The sequence below is a fragment of the Trichosurus vulpecula genome, chromosome 4 (genome assembly GCF_011100635.1).
Source record: "Trichosurus vulpecula isolate mTriVul1 chromosome 4, mTriVul1.pri, whole genome shotgun sequence".
NCBI classification, from domain to species: Eukaryota; Metazoa; Chordata; class Mammalia; order Diprotodontia; family Phalangeridae; genus Trichosurus; species Trichosurus vulpecula.
In genome coordinates, this window is record NC_050576.1 from 2,167,142 (window position 1) to 2,189,650 (window position 22,509).

At 42.8% G+C, this 22,509-nt stretch overlaps 1 protein-coding gene across 1 annotated transcript in view; it reads right to left on the reverse strand.

Annotated features, from left to right (window-relative positions):
• Positions 1 to 21,991, reverse strand: part of ST6GALNAC3 (ST6 N-acetylgalactosaminide alpha-2,6-sialyltransferase 3) — a 392,299-nt gene extending 370,308 nt beyond the window's left edge. Inside the window, exons 1-2 of the mRNA XM_036754108.1 lie at positions 21,980 to 21,991; positions 21,477 to 21,671 (exon numbers count right to left, since the gene is read on the reverse strand). Coding sequence (XP_036610003.1) covers positions 21,477 to 21,671; positions 21,980 to 21,991 — 207 coding nt within the window. The remainder of the gene's footprint in view (positions 1 to 21,476; positions 21,672 to 21,979) is intronic.
• Between the last annotated feature and the right edge of the window lie 518 nt (positions 21,992 to 22,509).

Below are 22,509 nucleotides of genomic sequence, written 5' to 3' on the forward strand. Positions count from 1 at the left end.
ATTTCTCTCCCTCAAACTGTGGGTTCTTGGAACGACTGTCTGGCCATGCTGGCATGTCACCAGCCACCAATACTCTACCATCTCCTAGGCTAGAGAGGCTCTAGACTCAAACACAGGCCTCCCGATCAGATTGTCAACACCAATATCAATATTCATTTAGTAAGTACCTACTGTGTGCCAGATATCAGGCCACTTGAGGGCAGCTTGGTGCTTCCAGATCTTAGGAACATGCTCCATGAGTCCTGATCTATAGCATCCTTTCTAAAACACATTTTTCATCCAATGCATTCTGAATTCTATAAATACACCTAGGCGCTTGCTTAACATAAGGCTTCCCGTGGCTAATGTGTTTTAAATTGAGTTCATACTGTTGTAGTTTAAATTTGCAGCCTTCATTATTTTCCCAGCTCTCTCTGCGGGTGGAGAGGGGAGTGTTTTCTGACGACTTCTTCTTGATTACCCACTGGTGACACACTGCGGGCTGAGTCACGTGGATTCTGGGAGCAGCATCTGACAGGCTGCTAATGGGCCTCGATTGGATAAATATCGCTGAGCCGAGCGGAAAAGCCACGCTTGCCACCCAAGAAAAATGTCAGGAAGAGGAGCCGGGGAGTGGCTGGCTTTTTCTTTCCTCCAGAAAGTCTCCACACAATTTACAGAGCAGGAAGCTGTCTCTTGGTCAATCATCAAACTGTCCAGTTGAAAGGGACCGCAGAGGCCCATCCAGGCCAGCCTGTAACTGACCAAGAATGTCTCCTCCTGCATCGCCAGTTAGTCCTAGGATCATACTGGGAGCCAAATGGTGCTTCAGAAGCAACTGGGGATCAGAGAGGGTGAATGACTTCCCAGGGTCCTAGTTGTTAAGCGTATGAAGCAGACTTTGAACCCACAGCTTCCTGACTGCACACCCAACACCCTTTATAGCTGCGGGGCCTCCGTGCTCAAATTGGAGTCAGAAGAGTACAAGTGACAGTCCTCCCTCAAACACTCACTAGCTCTGTGACCACAGTCAGACAACAACCCTCTCTCTGACTCAATTTCCTAGTTTATAAAATGTAGATGGTAAGAATACCCACCTCACACGATTGTTATGGGGGTCAAAGGGCATAACATGTGTAAGTGTTAAAGGGTGAAATGAATGCCAGCTAGATAGCTAACTAGTAGTAATACTAGTAGAAGTAGTAGTAGTAGCAGCTGGTGGTGTTACACCTATTCTGGTCTCTAATGAGAGGAAACCACTGCCATCTAAAGCTGGCCATCTTGCTGTTTGGATAGCTCAAATTTTGAGTTGGTTTCCCCACATCACGCGAATCCTTGTCTCCAGCCTCATGTCTCTCAACTTCCACCTGTTGCTCCTTGTGTTACTTTTGGGGTCAAACAGAACAGGTATAATCCCTCCTCTGTGTGATAATTTGTCAAACCTTGGACTTAACCTTCCAGCTTTATCTTGTGTCCCTACTCTCCAGCTGGACTCCATCCCAGCCTACAGTCTCCATTCCCAACTATTCTCTGTCCCCTGTTCCTGCCCCACCCTCATCCATCTTCATGGCTTTGCTCATGCTATCGCCCATGGTTATAAAGTAGAGAGCACACACTATCCCTCACATCTCTACCCACTGAAGTGCATCCCTTGACTCAAATTAATAAGAATAATAAGATGTCTAGAGTAAGATGAATCCTGAATGGCCTGAGTCATCCCCCCATCTGCCAATTAGCACACCTATTTACCAACAAGCAGATTGTCTCTATCCATATCCAGAGAAGCATTTAAAGCTACAGAACAGAATTTAATGCATGCATTTTACACCTATCGAATTGATTGATTCACTTTCAAAACTATGGGTTTCTTATCAGTGACTTCAGATAGATAGAATAAACTAAAGCCTGTCAAGGGAGATAACTTCTGCTCCCTTTTCCAGCATTTCAGAGTTATGAAAACAATGACTCTCTTTGATAGGATATGGGCATTCCAGGCAGTCTGGGATCACCCCCATTACAAATGAGCATTTTCTGCATGTGGACCTAACCAATCCATGTCTGTGTTCCCATGGTGATAACAATTCAGTGAAAAGAATGAATGATATATTCTCCAATTTTAAGTGGACAAGGGATGCAAACAGTTTTTAAAAGAACAAAGGTATGTTATCAGTAACCATTGAATTCTATTCTCTGATGATTTTTAAGCACCTACTAGGGGTCAGGAACTATGCCGGGGACAGCATATGCTGGGACATCAGGAAGAGGGTGAGGGGTTGAAATGGTGGAACTCCCAGGTAAGGAAACTCCCTGTACAAATGCAGAGCAGCAGCTTTTCTACAACATATTCCTCATTACTAATAATAACAGGAATGCTAATAGAATTACTTCTGAGGCTTCTCCTCACACCCTACAAATTGGGAGAAATGACTTTTTAAGTCAGCGTGGAGGGCCTACTGGGAGCCAGTCATGCACTGTTGGTGTGTGGGAACTAGTCTAATTATTCTGAAAAATAATTTGGAATTGCTTGAGAAATGCTAGTCAGCTCTTCAAACCATATGGCCCAATGATTCCCTTACTTGGCATATACCCCAAAGAAGTGAGAAATAAAGAAGACAGAAATGAGGCCCCATATATAAACTCTTTGGAGTAGCAAAAAAGGTAGAAAAAAGTAGGTATTTATTGATAGAGGAATGGCTATTACTGAAATTGGTAGGAAAATACGGCGTGCGAATGTAACAAAATATGGCTGTACCATAAGGAGCAGGGATTATGAGGAATCCGGAAATACATGGGAATACATGAATGAATTAGTAAGAAAGGAGAACCAGGAAAAATATACAGCATGACTGCAATAAGGTAAATGGGAATACTCCTATAAAACAACAGAATTCAGAGCAAATGCAATGTTTCTATTAACACAGGTTCCAGACGACTGATACCGCAACCAGGTCCTGATGGAGGGCACTGTCGAAGGAACGAAAGACACTCGGTCAGACACAGTCAGGGATGGTGAAAGTTTTGTTTTCTTTTTTATTTCTTTTTTCACTTTCTGGCAGGGCAATTGGGGTTAAGTGACTTGCCCAAGGTCACACAGCTAGTACATGTGTCAAGTGCCTGCAGCCAGGTTTGAACCCACGTCCTCCTGACTCCAGGTGCTCTACTCACTGCACCACCTAGCTGCCCCGTGAAAGTTTTACTTAGGTATTTTAAGTTATTCTTATTGTTTGTAATAAAGGATTACTAGAGAGGGCTATTGGGATGAAAGTACAATGTAAAAAAAATAGAAAATAACATCATTAAAGCTTTAAAAACATAAAAACAACAGTTAGAAAACAATTACTGTAGTTTAGTATATCTTTCACGACTAAAACCATGCGATCATATCAAGATTCAGAAAAAGCCTTTAACTAAGTACAACACTATTTACCCTTAAAAAAAAGGGAATCTATAAAATGAACAGGCCTAGAAAGGTGATTTTAAATATAATACAAAGCAGAAATCTCAAACCAAGAGCTAGCATTATTTATGACAGAAAATCATTAGAAGCTTACCCCATAAAACTTAAGGACAAGGTCAATATGAATCTCCTTTGCATAGAGTTTTTAAAAATGTGATTGACAAACCATAGAACAAGAGAAAGATAAGAAATGCATAAAATCAGCAGAAGGAAAAAAGTGTCCTTTTTTGCTGATGTGACAGATTACTTAGAAAATCCTAGTGAATCAGCAAAGAAACTAAATGAGACAATTTAGTTCAGCATGATAGCATGATACAAAACAAATCTACAAAAGTCAAGCATTTCTACAGAGCAGTGCCACCAAACTCAAACGATAGATTTTGTTCTAAGTAATTTCAAAAGGCCCAAAAGATGAGTCACAATTCCAAGATGTCTTCAAGATTCATAAAAATACCAACCTAAAGCACTCTTTACAGAACCCAAAGACAAATAATTGGAAAGATATCCATTGTTCAGGTCTATACAGTGCCAATAGAATAAAAATGATGATCAAATGAGAAAATACATATAAAGCCCTTTACAAATCTTAAAGCACTAGATAAATATTAGTCGTTGGTCTTCTTGTTGTTATGCCATCTAAATTAATTTAAAGATTCAGTGTTATGCTATCCAAACTGCCAAAAGCTTGCTTCATAATACTAAACAGAATAAAATAACATTCTTTTGGAGGAAAATAAGATCTCAAAGTAAATAATGTAAAAAGTAGTAATGAAGGGGGAGTAACATTTCTTTTTTTAAATTTTTTTTATCTAATATATTTAGTTTTCAGCACTGATTATCACAAGAGTTTGAATTACAAATTTTCTCCCCATTTCTACCCTCCCCTCCACTCCAAGATGGCATATATTCTGGTTGCCTTGTTCCCCAGTCAGCCCTCCGTTCTGTCACCCCACTTCTCTCCCATCCCCTTTTCCCTTCCTTTCTTGTAGGGCAAGATAAATTTCTATGCCCCATTGCCTGTGTATCTTATTTTCTAGTTGCATGCAAAAACTTTTTTTTTGTTGTTTTTAAACATCCATTTTTAAAACTTTGAGTTCCAAATTCTCTCCCCTCTTCCCGTCCCACCCACCCTCCCTAAGAAGTCAAGCAATTCAACATAAGCCACATGCGTATCACTATGTATAACCCTTCCACAATATTCATGTTCTGAAAGACTAACTATATTTTGCTCCTTCCTAACCTATCCCCCCTTATTGAATTTTCTCCCTTGACCCTGTGCCTTTTCAAAAGTTTTTGTTTTTGATTACCTCCACCCCCATCTACCCTCCCTTCTATCATCCCCCCTTTTTTATCTTCTTCCTCCTTTTTTTCCTGTGGGGCAAGATACCCAATTGAGTATGTATGGTATTCCCTCCTCAGGTCAAATCTAATGAGAGCAAGATTCACTCATTCCCCCTCACCTGTCTTATCTTCTCTTCCTACAGAACTGCTTTTTCTTGACACTTTTATACGAGATAATTTACCCCATTCTATCTGTCCCTTTCTCCCTCTCTCAATATATTCTTCTCTCATCCCTTAATTTTATTTTATTTCTTTTAGATATCTTCCCTTCATCTTCAACTCACCCTGTGCCTGCTCTCTCTCTTTCTCTCTCTCTCTCTCTCTCTCTCTCTCTCTCTCTCTCTCTCTCTCTCTCCACATACATATATACATACATACACATTGACTTATATATATATGTACATAAACATACATACATATATGCATATTCCCTTCAGCTACCCTAATACTGAGGTCTCATGAATCATACACCTCATCTTTCCATGTAGGAATGTAAACAAAACAGTTCAACTTTAGTAAGTCCCTTGCAATTTCTTTTTCTTGTTCTTTTTCTTGATTACCTTTTCATGCTTCTCTTGATTCTTGTGTTTGAAAGTCAAATTTTCTATTCAATTCTGGCCTTTTCACTGAGAAAGCTTGAAAGTCCTCTATTTTATTGAAAATCCATATTTTGCTTTGGAGTATGATACTCAGTTTTGCTGGGTAGGTGATTCTTGGTTTTAATCCTAGCTCCATTGACCTCCAGAATATCGTATTGCAAGACCTTTGATCTCTCAATGTAGAAGGTGCTAGATCATGGATTATTCTGATTATATTTCCACAATACTCAAATTGTTTCTTTCTGGCTGCTTGCAGTATTTCCTCCTTGATCTGGGAGCTCTGGAATTTGGCAACAACATTCCTAGGAGATTTCTTTTTGGGATCTATGTGAGGAGGCGATCAGTGGATTCTTTCAATTTCTATTTTGCCCTCTGGCTCTAGAATATCAGGGCAGTTCTCCTTGATAATTTCTTGAAAGATGGTATCTAGGCTCTTTTTTTGATCATGGCTTTCAGGTAGTCCAATGATTTTTAAATTATCTCTCCTGGATCTATTTTTCCAGGTAAGTGGTTTTTCCAATGAGATATTTCACGTTGTCTTCCATTTTTTCATTCCTTTGGTTCTGTTTTATATCTTGATTTCTCATAAAGTCACTAGCTTCCACTTGCTCTAATCTCATTTTTAAGGTAGTATTTTCTTCAGTGGTCTTTTGGACCTCCTTTTCCATTTGGCTAATTCTGCCTTTCAAGGCATTCTTCTCCTCTTTGGCTTTTTGGAACTCTTTTGCCATTTGAGTTAGTCTATTTTTTAAGGTGTTGTTTTCTTCAGTATATTTTTCAGTATTTTTTTGGGTCTCCTTTAGCAAGTCATTGACTTATTTTTCATGGTTTTCTTGCATCCTTCTCATTTCTTTTCCCAATTTTTCCTCTACTTCTCTAACTTGCTTTTCCAAATCCTTTTTGAGCTCTTCCATGGCCTGAGACCAGTTCATGTTTTTCTTGGAGGCTTTTGTTGTAGGCTCTTTGACTTTGTTGACTTCTTCTGTCTGTATGGTTTGGTCTTCTTTGTCACCAAAGAAAGATTCCAAAGTCTGAGACTGAATCTGGGTGCTTTTCCGTTACCTGGCCATGTTCCCAGCCAACTTACTTGACCCTTGTGTTTTTCGTTGGGGTATGACTGCGTGTAGAGTAAAGAGAATTATGTTCCAAGCTTGGGGGAATGTGCCAGCTCTGCTACACCAGCACTCCTCCTTCCCCAAGAACCCCCAACCTGGACTGGACTTAGAGCTTAAGCAGGCTCTGCATTCCTGCTCTGATGCGCCACTTAATTCCTCCCACCAGGTGGGCCTGGGGCCGGAAGCAACTGCAGCTGTAGTTCTGTAGCTGCCTCACCTCTGCTGCCCCGGGGCAGTGGCCGAACTGCGAACTCCTTCCACTCCCGCAGCTTTTCCCCCTAACCTTCTCTGTTGTCTTTGGTGTTTGTGGGTTGAGAAGTCTGGTAACTCCTGCAGCTCACTGATTCAGGGCACTAGGGCACAATCTGCCCGGCCCCTGGTCTGGTTGGTCCAGACCACCCACACTGGGCTCTGCTCGACTCTGCTCCACTCCACTCCCAGCTCCGTGTGGGATAGACCTTACCCAGAGACCATCCAGGCTGTCCTGGGCTAGAGCCCTGATTCTGTCTGCTATTTTGTGGATTCTGCAGTTCTTCTCTGTTGTCTTTGGTCTTTGTGGGTTGAGAAGTCTGTCAACTGCCACAGCTCACTGATTCGGGGTGCTAGGGCCCACTCCGCCTGGCTCCTGGTCTGGTTGCCTGGGCCGCTCATGCTGGGCTCTACTCCACTCCCAGCTCTGTGAGTGAAAGACCTCACCCAGCAACCATCCAGTCTGTCCTGGGCTAGAGCCCTTCTTCCCTCTGCTATTTTGTGGGTTCTGCAGTTCTAGAATTGGTGTAGAGCCATTTTTTGTAGGTTTTTGGAGGGACTTGGAGGGGAGCTCACACTAGTCCCTGCTTTCCAGCCGCCATTTTGGCTCCACCCCCCAGGAGTAACATTTCAAGCCCCTAAACTGCATTATAAACCTGCACTCATCAAACTGTTTGGTAATGGTTCAAAAAGGAGAAAAGTAGATTAGTCAAATAGACTAGATAAGAATGAATTAGAAACAATTTAATTTAATGGCCTTTTGTTCAAAAATCAGAGACCTGAGAAGTCGTTTTGGATGAATTAGGTTTGGAGAAATATTTATTAAATTCCATAACCAAGAATCAGAAATGATCACACTTAGTAGCCCAGTGTATGGTAATCCAAGAACATAAACTATCTAAGGAAAGATTCAAGGATTCAATAAAAAAGCCAAAATGTAATTTGTTTTTTAAATGTTTAGAAAAGCATTTTATATCATATAATACAATAAGTTACAAATGGTTATGTGTGTGACTCAAATATGAAACGTCACATAGCATGTTGTATTTTTAATAATTATGATTAGGCAGATTTCTTAACTAAAGAAGATATTATGGTACATATAACAGAAAAAAGACTTTTAATCACATGAAAATGAAAAGATTCCTTTTAAAAATCATGAATTTACTTTAGGGTAAAAACTTAATTTTTTAATTATCAAAAGTACATTACAAAGGTCTGTAAATTCAATTTATTTAGTTATACAAATATATGTGTGTGTTTGTACAAATACCTATTCATATTTGAGGTATAGGGTGTTCAGGGAAGACTAGTACCTCTGGTGTGAGGGCTGCTGAGCCCTTTTCAGGGCTGCTCATCCACCCTTGGTATCCACCTGAATCACCTAACTCTGACCTGGGACTCCAAAAAGCTGTATCATGCACAGCAGCCACATTCAGTGAACCATTTCAGCAGACAGGATAAACCAGACTGAATGTAACCAAGGGCTCTCAATCCTGTCTGTGAGTTAGTGGAGATGTCTACTGCAAACATGTGAAGACTTCCCCTGGTGCCATGGGTAGATGAGAACAATTTGTTCCAATGGCCACGAAGTGGCTGAAACAGGTGCTTTGGAGCACTTAGAACTTGGTTAGCTATCAGACACCAAGATCATTCACTGCATCCTGAGCCACCATCAGCCATCTTGAATTTTGTCTTGCCACTGTACTTTGATAGTTCTAGAAGTCTGAACAACTCTACTTCATTTAAATCCAACTTATGTTCAAGTCAAAAGACATCACCCACACCATTTTACCATTTTCACCTACTTCAAAGTCCTGTGGCAACACACAAGTGATGAAGCAGCAGGTGTGGATACACTGGGAGCTGTAGCCACAACCTTGCACACAAGAAGCCCAGGACGCAGGATCATCTTCTCATTGGAAGCAGCATTAGGATTTAGCAGTCTTATAAGAACCACACTGCTCACCTCCTGGGGTGAGGAAGGGGCTAGAAAAGGTGCCCTGAAAATTGTCTGCTTCACTCAATCCTTGGCTGCTTGCCATGGCAGGCAGGGATCTGACTATGCAACAAAAACACAAAAAGATGTAAAAAAAAAACTTTTGTGAATATAATACCACTCATCACTGGTACATGGAATGTGCACACACTTATAGACAACACAAAATCCAGCAGACCTGAAAGACAAACAGTTCTTGTGAGACAATTCAGCTGATATTGCATCCAAATAACAGCCCTGAGTGAAACAAGGCTGGCAAATGAAGGCCAACTTACTGAAGTCGGAGCTGCATACATGCTTTTTGGGAGTGGCGTAGTGATGGGGAGCATCATAAAGCTGGTGTAGGCTTGGCAATCAGAACTAATCTAGGCAACAAGCTTGTATGCTTACCAAAAAGAGGGAATGACAGGCTCATGCCAATGTAATAGTCACTTACAGGAAAATACTGAGGCCCCATCATTAGTGCCTATGCTCCCACCACGACAAATCTTGATGAGGTCAAAGAAAAATCTTTATGAAGAGCTGGAGACTCTCATCATCAATATGCCAAAAGAGGATGAGCTTATAATTCTGGGTGATTTTAATGTTAGAGTAGGCTCAGACTACCACATGTGGCAGAAAGACCTTGGGAGGAATGGAGTCAAAAGCAGCAACAGCAGTTGTTTACTACTGAAGTCTTGGGCATCTCATAATCCTCTCATCACCAACAACGTCATAATAAAACTTTGTGGATGCACCTTTGCAGCAAACATTGACATTTAATATACTATGTCATTGTAAGGAGAAGGCAGACAGGATGTGAGAGTGACAAAGGCAATGTGTGACACAGTGTGCTGGACTGATCATAGGCTTATTCTCTCAAAGCTAAACATTCACGTTCAAGAAAAGCGGTTCCTCAAGGCAATAATAGGACTACCAGAAGACCTAATGTCAACAGGTTGGAGCAAGTCTCTGATCATGAACACTTCATTTTTAACTTGGAGGGAAAGCTGAGCCAACACATGGCTGGCAACAGGAGAGCAGAAAAGGAATGAGCAGCTTTTGGAGATTTGGTGTACAGCACCACATTTACTCATCTGGGCTGGAACACTCAAAAACAGCAAGACTACTTTGCCAAAAATGATGGGGATATTTGGTAGCCACTAAATGAAAAATGAGAACTTCACAGGATAGTTCATCTGTCTCTAAGAAGACAACATTTAACTCCATCAAAACTAAAGTGCAAGCAAAGCTTAGAGAGATACAGCATTCTTGGCTCAGTAAGATGGCAGACGAAATTCAAATTTACCTATCTCAAAGTACTGTAGTGACAGAATCTGTTCACTAATTTAGGAGGTCACTTCCAGGGATGTACACATAGATGATGAGGCTGATGCCTACATTTCCAGAGCTAGCTGATAGTAGCCTTGTTTGAAAAGTGTGGGAGAAAAGAGGGATTAGACTGACTACCAGACTGAAGGTCTACAGAGCCGTTGTTCTGACCTCATTGTTGTATGCCTGTGAAGCCTGGACAGTCTACCAATGCCATGCCAGGAAGCTGAATCACTTCCATTTGAATTGTCTTAGGAAGATTTTTAAAGTTCACCTGGCAAGATAAGGTACCAGATACTGAGGTCCTTTCCTCAGCTGAACTGCTAGATATGACAACTCTACTGCAGAGAGCGTGACTTGGATGGGCTGGCCTCGCTGTTCAAATGCCAAAGGTATGTTTACCTAAAAGACTATTTTGTGGAGAACTCACGTAGACTATGGAGGTCAAAAGAAGCAATACAAGGACACTCTCAAGGTCTCTCTTAAGCATTTTAGTATCAATTGTAAAACATGAGAGACACTAGCAAAGGACTGACCAGTGTGGCATGCCCACATAAAAGAAGGTGCTGTGTTCAATGAGCAAAACGGAACTGACGTAGCTCAAAAGAAAATGAGATAGGCAAAATTAGAGACATCTCCAGTCCAAATATTCATATATCAATCTGCGGTAGAGCCTTCCAAGTTCATATTGGTCTGATTAAACATAGCTGGACACACTGTACCTTGACCCCAACACACTGATGTCGTTTTGGTCCTCTTTGAGAATGAAGGACAACAACTGATCTATATTTGTATCAACTATCTATACTGCTTGAATTTACAAGCCTTTCTGAGAGATATTTGATTTTTTTTCATGTGTGTGCATGTTTAGGAGTCATCTCCTGAAAGGTAAATGGTGGAAAGCTGCAAATAAATGGTTCTTAAAATAAGAATTGAAAATTATTAATCACATGGAAGATTGTCCTAAATCTCTAATAATTAAAACAACTCAGAGGTTTCACTTTATACCCAGCAAACTGGCAGAGATGACAAAGATGAAAAGTGATGTTGGAAGGCTGTGGGAAAGCAGGCATACTAATACACCATTGGGGGAGCTCTAGATTGGCCTAAAAATTCTGGAAAACCACTTGGAATCATATAAAACAAATAATTAAGGCATTCCTACTCTTGGTGCAGAAATCCCACTTCTAAGCATGTGCCCCAAGAAATCCAAACATATAAAAAAGGCCCTACAAACAATAAAATGTTCACACTAGCATTTGGGGATGGAAGCAAAGAAATGGAAACAAAGCGAGTTCCCATTGATTGGGGAATGGTGCAGTGGATTATGCTATATAAATGCAATGAAATGCTGTGATGTCATGAGAAACACAGAATTCAAAGAATCATTAAAAGAATTATAAAAATGGTCCTGTCTGGGAGGTGGAGCCAAGATGGTGGCTGGAAAGCAGGGACTTGCCTAGGCCTCTCCTCCAGGACCCTCCAAACACCAATAAAAAATGGCTCTGAAAAAATTATAGAACTGCAGAACCCACAAAATAGCAGAGGTAAGCAGGGATCCAGCCCAGGACAGCCTGCATGGTCACTTGGTAAGGTCTATCGCCCACGGATCTGGGAGCAGAGCGGAGCAGAGCTCAGCATGGGCTGTGCCCAGATGAATGAGACCAGGAGCCAGGCACAACAGGCCCTAGAGCCCTGAATCAGTAAGTGTGGCAGTTACCAGACTTCTCAATCCACAAACACCAAAGACAACAGAGACGTTTAGTGGGAAAAGCTGCTGGGGACAGAGTGAAAGGAATTCCCAGTTAGGTCACTGCCCCAGGGGCATCGGAGGTGGTGCAGCTAAAGAACTACAGCTGCAGTTGCTTCCAGCCCCAGGCCCACCTGGTGGGAGGAATTAAATGGTGGATCAGAGCAGGAGTGCAGAGCCTGCTTAAGATCTGAGTCCTATCCAGGTTGGCAGTTCTTAGGGTAGGAGGAGCACTGGTTTGGCAGAGCCTGCTGTATAGAAATAGCTCTGAAAACAACAGTGCATCCCCTCAACCTTGGAACAAAGTATTCTCTACTCTACAAGCAGTTAAACCCCGATGAAAAACTCAAGGGTCAAGTACTTGGCTGGGAACATGGCCAGGCAGTGAAAAGTGACTCGGATTCAGCCTCAGACTTTGCAATCTTTTTTGGTAGCAAAGAAGAGCAAGACATACAGCCAGAAGAAGTCAACAAAGTCAAAGAGCCTACATCAAAAGCCTCCAAGAAAAACATGAACTGGTCTCAGGCCATGGAAGAGCTCAAAAAGGTTTTGGAAAAGCAAGTTAGAGAAGTAGAGGAAAAATTGGGAATAGAAATGAGAATGATGCAAGAAAACCATGAAGAACAAGTCAATGACTTGCTAAAGGAGACCAAAAAAATACTGAAGAAAACAATACCTTAAAAAATAGGCTAATTCAAATGGCAAAAAAGTTCCAAAACACCAATGATCAGAAGAATGCCTTGAAAGGCAGAATTAGCCAAATGGAAAAGGAGGTCCAAAAGACCTCCTTACTACCTTACTACCTTAAAAATTAGATTGGAGCAAATGGAAGCTAGTTACTTTATGAGAAATCCAAGATATGATAAAACAGAACCAAAGGAATGAAAATATGGAAGACAATATGAAGTATCTTGTTGGAAAAACCACTCAACTGGAAAATAGATCCAGGAGACATAATTTAAAAATTATTGGACTACCTGAAAGCCATGATCAAAAAAAGAGCCTAGATATCATCTTCCAAGAAATTACCAAGGAGAACTACCCTGATATTCTAGAACCAGAAGGTAAAATAGAAATTGAAAGAATCCACCAATCACCTCTTCAAAAAGACCCCAAAAAGAACACTCCTAGGAATATTGTCACCAAATTCCAGAGCTCCCAGATCAAGGAGAAAATGTCACAAGCAGCCAGAAAGAAACAATTTGAGCAATGTGGAAACACAATCAGAATAATACAAGATCTAGCAGCTTCTACCTTAATGGATCGAAGGGCTCGGAATATAATATTCTGGAGGTCAAAGGAGCTAGGATTAAAACCAAGAATCACCTACCCAGCAAAACTGAGTATCATGCTCCAAGGCAAAATATGGATTTTCAATGAAATAGAGGACTTTCAAGCTTTCTCATTGAAAAGACCAGAGTTGAATAGAAAATTTGACTTTCAAACACAAGAATCAAGAGAAGTATGAAAAGGTAAACAAAAAAGAGAAATCACAATGAACTTACTAAAGTTGAACTGTTTTGTTTACATTCCTTCATGGAAAGATGATGTGTATAATTCATGAGACCTCAGTATTAGGGTAGCTGAAGGGAATATACATACATACATATATATGGAGGGCACAGGGTGAGTTGAATATGAAGGGATGATATCTAAAAAATAAAATCAAATTAAGGGATAAAAGAAGAATATATTGAGAAAGGGAGAAAGGGAGAGATAGAATGGGGTATTTTGCTCTCATTGGATTTGACTTGAGGAAGGGATAACATACACACTCAATTGGGAATCTTACCCCACAGGAAAGAAGGAGGAAGGAGATAAAAAAGCGGGGGGGGAATGATGGAAGGGAGGGCAGATAAGGAGAGGAGGTAATCAAAAGCAAACACTTTTGAAAAGGGACAGGGTCAAGGGAGAAATTTGGATAAAGGGGGATAGGATAGGAAGGAGCAAAATATAATTAGTCTTTCACAAAATGAGTATTGTGGAAGGGTTTTGCATAATGATATACATGTGGCCTATGTTGAATTGCTTGCCTTCTTGGGGAGGGTGTGTAGGGAGGGAAGAGGGGAGAGAATTTGGAACTCAAAGTTTTAAAAGAATATGTTCAAAAAAAGTTTTTGCATGCAACTAGTAAATAAGATATACAGGCAATGGGACATAAACCTCTATCTTGCCCTCCAAGAAAGTAAAGGAAAAGGGGATGGGCAGGAGTGGGGTGACAGATGGGAGGGCTGACTGGGGAATGGGGCAATCAGAATATATGCCATCTTGGAGTGGGGGAGGGTAGAATAGGGGAGAAAATTTTTAATTCGAAGTCTTGTGAAAATTAATGTTGAAAACTAAATATATTAAATAAATAAATAATGATAAAAACAAAATGGTCCTGTCTGGAGTGAAGGAAGCAGAAACAGGAAAACATCTCAAACACAATGACTGCAACAATGTAAATACCCCAAGTGGGATGGGCCCTTAAAAGCCATGTTCTCTATGCTCCTCATTTTACCAATCAGCGATCTAAGCTGCACAGAGCTTAAATGAGTGGCCCAACATCACAGGGTGGTGAATGGTAGAGGCACAAATGAAATCCAAGTCCTAAGACTCTCTGTCCAGTACTATTTTCCCTATCCTGTGCTAACTCCCACACTGAAAGATGTCAAGTATACCAACTAGTCATCACCCCAGTGAAGAGATGAGGAAATATGCCTGCTTCTTCTCACTAAGGAGTTCAGGGACTGTAGGTTTAGAATGGCACATACAGTATGAGATTTAATTAATAAGGCAACTGGTTTTTCTTTTTTTCTTTGTTACAGGTAAAGGGTCCTGAGGGCAGGAGAGGTAAGTCTGGAAATGACTCATATATAGAAACTTTTTAAGTAAAATATGCTTTTAAAACCTGCAAAAACAATGAATGTTTCTGGATCATTGAGATTTTCACCAAGGTGTACTAATGAAAATAAAGCCTCTCTTTAGTTCTGCAGCATCATAACCTTGAGGTAAAATTGCTTCTGCACAGTGGTGTTACTGGGACACTTCACGCTTCAGTAGCCGAGCAGTGAGGATGGCTGCATCTGAGGTCTTCTGACTGTGTCACCTTGACACAGTCAGACAACCTCCCTATGTCACAATGCCCTCTCTCAGAAAGGATGAAGCAGGACAGGATGCTTGCCAGCACACTAAGCATAACGACAAAAAGGCCTTTAAATAGAAAGGGGCCTAGCACGTGTCTCCTTTGGCAAACAACTTTGAGGTCGATCACATTGATGGATGCAAATCTCCTTCACAGTCTGGGAGCTACAGCTGTCTGAGAATGACCTCAGGGTAGATTCCACACCTCCTTAGCTCTGCTTACTGAAAGAGCTAAACCAGGTTCAATGCAGCACCTTGGTTTGTGTGCACACTTTCACAGGACCATAATCTCATCAATATGGACCATGACCACTGGGGCACACTGCTAGCTTTCCAGGGCTTTTCCTTCCATTCAACAACTCATCAGGTATTTATTAATTGAGCACCTTCCAGGCACTGGAGATAAGAGGACAAAAACCAAACAACCGCTCCCTTCAAGGAGCTTCCATTCTGTGAAGAAATAGTGCCTTTGCCCTTTCTCATCAAGTCTCCATTCATGCTGGAGAGACAAGTTAATGTCCTGGCCAGCTTCGTTCTGGGGCACTCCCTGGCCATACCTCACACATCCACGGTGGCAGCAATGACCTTGTCCTGAGGGCACTTCTCCCTCCACAACCTATGGATGGTCACTGCGTGAGGCCGCCCTACCCCCTTTCTGCTCCCAAATGTCATTATCGCTAGTTAGAGCAGCCTTTATCAACTATGATTGCACGATCAGGTTAGAAGGTAATCAACCATTCCCATCATTCATGGCCCAGCATCTTAGAATCTTAACTTACACGAACAGGATTGCACCTTGGAGAATTTCCTTCAAATCTTGACTCTTTCACTTGACTTTCCCCACCCAGAATTGCCTAGGTAACATTTTATAATACAATAATAGGAAGAGCGCACATTTGCGTGGCACCTTAAGTTTTCCAAAGCCCTTTGCACATGTGATCTCACTTGATCATCACAGCGTGCAGAGACAGGTGTTATGGTTATCTCCATTTTACAGTTGAGGGAACTGAAGCAGACAAAGCTTAAGTGACTTGCCCAGTCAGAAAGGATCTGAGAGCAGATTTGAACTCGGGCCTTCCTTGACTCCAGGTTGAGTGTTCTATGCATATGACCACCCAGCACAAACAGCTCTTGCCTAGGTCTCCACAGATAGGAGTAAAGGATGCCCAGATACTATGCAAACATTGAAGGTAACAATGCATGTGCTAGGCACAGAACAGACTTTATTCTTCCCACTCTCAAAATGCAGAAAATATCTAAAAGGTCTCACAAGAACATAAAAACTAACAATCACATTCTATTCCTCCTTTGCTGAATCCATTTCCATCCCCAGGGGTTCCCCAGTCCTTTGGCCTGACAGTCCCTCATTGTGGTTTGGACTCCCCATGGAGGCGAAATAAACTTGGCATTGCATTCTGCCCAGTCCCATAAACCTACACTGGCAGCCAACATCTCCCAGCTTAGATTCTCCAGAGGGAAACACATTCGTGGGCACATAACCTGAGTAATTCACACTAAGAGCAGAGTGCACAGTCCGCGCCCTCGTCATGGCTTAGCCCAGGTAGTCTGTGCAGCTTTGGGGACCATCTCCTCTACAGACGCTGCCACAGCTCCAAAAACACCCCTTCTGTCCCTGGAAGGCCACATTCTGGGACTCCAGGAGCTGGAGTCTGCAGAGAGAGAATCCCTAAGGCTGAAGTTGCTTCTTTTATGAGAAGACCAGATTCTGGAATCAGATGCTACCCAGGAAATTCCTTTCTCTTGGAGTCTAAACTCCTAGATATTTGACTTAGGGTTGCCAGAGGCAATTCCTGAGGCTGCTGCTGCATGGGAAATGCCTTTTCTGCCTATCAAACACTGGCTCCCGGCTCCCAGTTCCAGTAACCTCTTCCTCTCCATCTCCATCCAGGGGGCTCACTGCCTGAACCAGGTGGTCCTTTTCTCTAGGGCTGCCACAAGGTTGGGGGTGTGTGCACCTCTACCCCTCCAGGGCTATCCAGACACTCATAGTGCTGTTATGTGAGGAAGTCCAGCAGCTCCCAAGAGTCCACCACTGCCTCAGCTACTCTCCTCTCTGAGGCTAAAATGGTCACAGTCAGGACATATAAGAGGCAAGGCTTGAATTGGAGTCCTCCTGACCCCACGGCCGGCACTCCATCCACTCGTAACAGAGGCATATCAAGCTGTATTTCTGTGGCCTCTCTTAATCACGCCAGCTTGGTGTTTCTGCATTTACTGCCTTTGGGAGAGCACATTTCTACTCTCTGTTTACTATGTGAAAGCAAAGCTCATCCCTTCACTGTTGCCATAGATACGATCCAAGGGGTTGCATTGTCACATCAGTGCTTCATTCATACCTTCAATTAGAATTGCATGCCCTGGATACCGAGTATTCTCTTTTCATCCATTGGAAACTTCAAGATGCTCTCCTTTTATAAAGGACGGTTTCTGCTCTGCTTCATCATGCTTCAGTCCACTATGTAGCAAGGTAAGAATGCAGGTCTATGCCAGACATCTGAAGAGTTGGGACATGACCCCAGGCACCAAGAACTCCTGACATCCTGTAGCATTTCAAGGGATCCTTTATCTAACTGTTGGTGTGAGCACATTCAGAGTCCTGCCCTGGAGAAGGTCTTTATACATACAACAAATGAGGAAATGACCAGATCGCCCACCCATGCATTAAGTATTAATGTTTGTTAATGCGAACTTCTGTTGAGTTTTATTTCCTCGTCTCTGGAGTCTTCCATCATCTCAATCAGCTTTTCCCCAGGAGCACCAGACTGTAATCTATGTCCATGTGGCACCTTGCTCTCTCATATATTTCCTAAACTGTTGCAGAGTCTTCCAATATTTGGGAAAAAGGAAAAGGGAATCATCAGCTTTCCCAGTGAGGTTCTTGGTTGATGAATGATGGACTACGTATGCCCATCAGAAATGTACCAGGGTGTGGCATCCTTGAAAGCCAAGGGAAGGTAATGGCTATGCCCGTGACATTTGGTGGCCCTGTTACCCCGGGCAAGGTATGCAGGCTCTCTGAGCCTTCAGTAACTTCATAAGATTGTAAAGTAATAGATAATAATATATTAATAGCTATCACTTACACAGCACCTGCTATGCGCTCCATACTGCACTGAGCACTCTGCAATTTCAGCTGATCCTCACAACAACAATGGGAGGTAGATGCTATAATTATGCCCGTTTTACAGCTGGAGAAAATGAGGCAGACAGAAGGGAAGTGACCTGTTTGGGGTCACAGAGCTAGAAAGTGTCTGAGTCCAAATTTGAACTCATCTCTCTGTTCCCAGGCCCAGCACTCTAGAGCCACCTGGCACCTAACTATGTGGTGCCCTGTATATAGAAAGGAGACAGAGAAGAAAGATGGAGACAGACCTATCTATGATAGGTAGAATAGATAGATAGATAGACAGACAGACAGATAGATGTAGACAAAGAGAGAGATGAGCGAACAGATAAATGCATATACATATGATCTGATTGATTTGAAAAAGCTCTGGATACAGTTGGAGTCAGGAGATCTGGGTTCAATAACTGCCTCAGATACTTACTGTGTGTCCCTGGGCAAGTCACTTAAACTTTTCCAGGCCTCGGTAAATGTCCCCCCATTAATTACCTGCCCCCTCCAGTTCTGCATCGAGAGTCTCATGACCTTCATGGCCAGGGCATGCCATCCCACACCAATGGCTGGTGCTGAATTCAAGGAACTGTAAACAGATGCCAAGAGCTTGATGATACTTTAGGATATTTTTAACTGACCAGAAAAAATGACCCCTCCCCGCTTTGGTGCCTTGCTTCATTGTCTGTGTGGAGCCTTGCACTTGTGAAGTGAAGAGCACCGATCAGTGTTGCTGTGGCCAAGACTGAAGGACATCAGGGAAGTCCTCACAGGGAGCAAGAGACAAGGGTGGAGGGAAAAGCACCCTGAGATGGGAGGAGGGTGCGTGCCTTTCATTTACTCATAGACACCCCCAGCACTTACTAAGCTCAGCTAGAGTCAAGCCATGAGAGGGACTGGAAGCTTTATAAAGAATGCATTAATTGTAAGCTCATTAAAAGGATAAACACTCAGAAAGGTCCTAAAAGGCCTGTGCTCATAAATGGTGACTGTCCTGAGCACAAATGTCTAATAAGAAGGTCCTAAGTCCTGCGGACACAGGAATGGGATTGCAAAGAATTACATTAACCAAAAGAGATGAGTTAGGTGTGATATTTCCTGAGGTAGAAGAAAGACTAAATTAGCCATCCCAGCAAACTGAGTCACGTTGTATAAATGACTTGGAATCCAACCTGCTAAAGTCCTCCTATGACACCCCAGGTGAGAAATACTGGCTCATCCACAGAGCTTCACCTATAAGCAGTGAGCACTATGAAACACCTGCTATGAGCCAGGAACTGTGTTCAGGGCTAGGGATTTGAAGACAAACCACCAAAATGAAACTTTCCTTCTTGCTATGTTACCTTACTTGAACTTCACAACAACCACTTTGAGGCAGGTACCTTGGTTATTAAGATTTTCATTGTACAGGTCAGGAAACTGAGGCTCAGAAAGATGAAGGCACTTGCCAAGCTCGTAGAGCTCACAGGTGTCAGAGGTGGGATTTGAAGCCAGATGGACCTGACTCCAGGGCTTCATCTGCTACTCCATGCTGCCCAAGTGGTGAGCTACAGCCTTGCCACCAATTCCTCCAAGATGCTGGCACATAGTAGGTTGCTGTTTGGTCATTTTTCAGTTGTCCAACTCTTCATGACCCCACTGGGGTTTTGTTGGCAAAGACAATGGAGCAGTTTGCCGTTTCCTCCTCCAGCTCATTTTACAGATAAGGAAACTGAGGCAAACAGGGTGAAGTGACTTCCCTAGGGTCACACAGCTAGGAAGGGTTTGAGGTAACATTTGAACTCAGGTCTTCCTGACTCCAGCTCTAGCTGCTCTACATAGAAGATATTTAATGCTTATTGACTGAATAGTGGCTGACTGGTCACTGTTTCCCTGATTTATGACCTCACATACATTCAAACCCCCAGAAGTCAGCGTGGTAGGGTGGTATCTTCTCTTGGTATCTAAAAGTACGTGGGGGCTTCCTCTCATGGGTGGTGATATTCTGTGCTTATGAAAGCCTCAATGGTGAATAACTGGAAGGCTAAATAAGCCTCTTCTCTAGAGTCCACATAAGTTAGATTCAAACTTTTTTGAAAACCTTTAGCTCTGAAAATATGCACATTTGAGAGCAGGTCAGTGTTTTCCAGTTCCTGGTCTAAGAATTACAAGACAAACATCGGGATCGCCTTAAAGGGCCTCTCTTTGTTGGTGTCTGTCTCATAAAATTTCCACAAAGCACATCATAAAATCTTATAATGTTAGAGCCAGGGTGAACTTTAGAACAGTCTAACTCCTCCTCTAATAGTGAGTCAGTCAATAAACATTTATCAAGCACCTACTGTGTGCCAGGAACTATACAAACACTGCGGATATAGGAAAGAGACAGGAGACAATCCCTTTCTTCAAGGAGCTCATAATCAAAGGGGGAGACCATGAACAAATAAGTACAAACCACCCACATGTGGGAGAAATAAGAAATCATCAAGAGAGCAAGCAGGGCTTGGGAAAGGCTTCCTTCCTAGAGAAGAGGGGATTTAGCTTGGGAGAGAAGGTAGAAATTGCCCGGAGTCAAGAAATTTGGTGAGGAAATGGAGACTTCTCACTTGAGGTCACGTAACGAGGTAGGAGAAGAACCAGGGCTCTAAACCAAGTCTCCTGACTCCTAACCAGTGATCCATCCACCATGCCACAATGTCTCAATCTTCCTCTTCTCTGGTCATAGTCAGAGTTTCCAAGGGGTCAGTTAGTTAACAGCCATTTCTTAGGCACCTACTATGGGCCAAGCACAATGCTAAGGGCTGGAACTACAAAGAAAGGCATAAGCCATATCCCTGCCCTCCAAAAGTTCACGTTTTTTTTCATGGGCAATACAAACAAGATCTATACAAAGTCAATGGAAGCTAGTTTGAAAAAGGAGACACTAATGCCTAGTATGGGGAAGGAGGGACTGCAAAATGGTTCCTTCAGGAGGTGGGATTTTAGCTCAGTCTTGACAAAGGTCAGGGAAACTAAGGACAAGATGAAGGGACACAGCCTCCTATGCATGGAGAGCCAGTGAAGACGCATGGAGATGGAAAGTAGAAGCTGGCTAGAGCTTGCTAAAAGTCCATCGTAGACAGACCTGCTTACTCCATGAGCAAACCAGTGCTTGGTACATGGTAGGTGTTTAATGAATGTTTATTAAATTTAAATTGAATTGCAATGTGATCCTCCACATGCGGTGTGAGTAAGCCAAAGGAGATATTAGCATCCACTGGTGTTCTTTGTGCCTGGGGAAGCCCTCCCACTGCTCACAACTGTAAAACCAGAACAGTAGCCTGGCCAGACTGAGTATGGTCAGCTGGGGAGAGAGAGATGAAGCCAGAGGCTGGGCAATGGTAGAGATGCTACTGGGACTCATTTGTGATCCCCAACAACCTTCTGAACTCTTACCTTCTGTGTTTTCACGTGTATGTAGCCATAGTGAGTCCTGAGGGGCCGCCTGTGTGTGGAGGAGAACTGGAGCCACTTGGCACTGGATTGTCCCAAACAGCTGAGCACCAAAGGTAGGTCCACTTCATGGAAGAGGCGTAGGATGAGCAAGAAGAGAAATGCTACTAAGAAACTCACAGCAATCACGGACTTCCTCTGGAAATTCAAAAATGAAGAAGGAAAAATTAATAAGAATAACAATAATAGTACATGTGTATGTGTGTCTGTCTATGGGGCAGACAGATTGATCAACTTAGGGTACGCAAAGCACTCTGCACCTCTGAACTCGCTGGATCACACAACAGCCCTGGGAGGGAGGTGCTGTTGTTATCCCCACCATGCGGTTTCTACAAGACAGCACAGAGATCCCTCCTCACTCCAGCTCTAAGGCACCAAGACGCTTTCCACAGGAATACAAGGTGGAATAGAAAGCTGTAAGGCAATTTGAGGAGGACAGCACTGACCACTGGGGGCATCAAATAAGGAGGAGATATCTTGTACAGGCAGCCAGGCAAGGAAGTGACAGATGTCAGAAGGGACAACAAACCAGCCTAGATCCTGAAGGCAGAGGCAGAACAGCCAGGTATGTCTACCCAAAGAACAGCTGTGGACTCTCTCAATGCTCATCTAGGAACCTCTTGTCCAACAACTAGATGCCTTCAAGAAGACTCAGCTAGAATGGACATCTCCAGGTGACATTTACCCTGCAGTCCTAGAGCACACGTAGTGCCAAGCTCTGGTCCCTTTTCCTGCTGCTAAAGTCAGCTTGGGCTCTGGCTACAAAGCCTCCTACTGCCGAATCCAGTGATGGCGAGCAGCCACACATACATAATGTATACATGAGAGAAAATAAATCAGCCGTTTTGTGAGAAACTTCAAAATTGAGTGGAAATGATGGTTGCGAAAGCGAGCCCCTGGGTAATCCATGCCCACCCTGGATGTTGCATCTGAGCAATGAGGCCCTGGGAGGGGTAGAGCAGCAGCAGGGACAGAG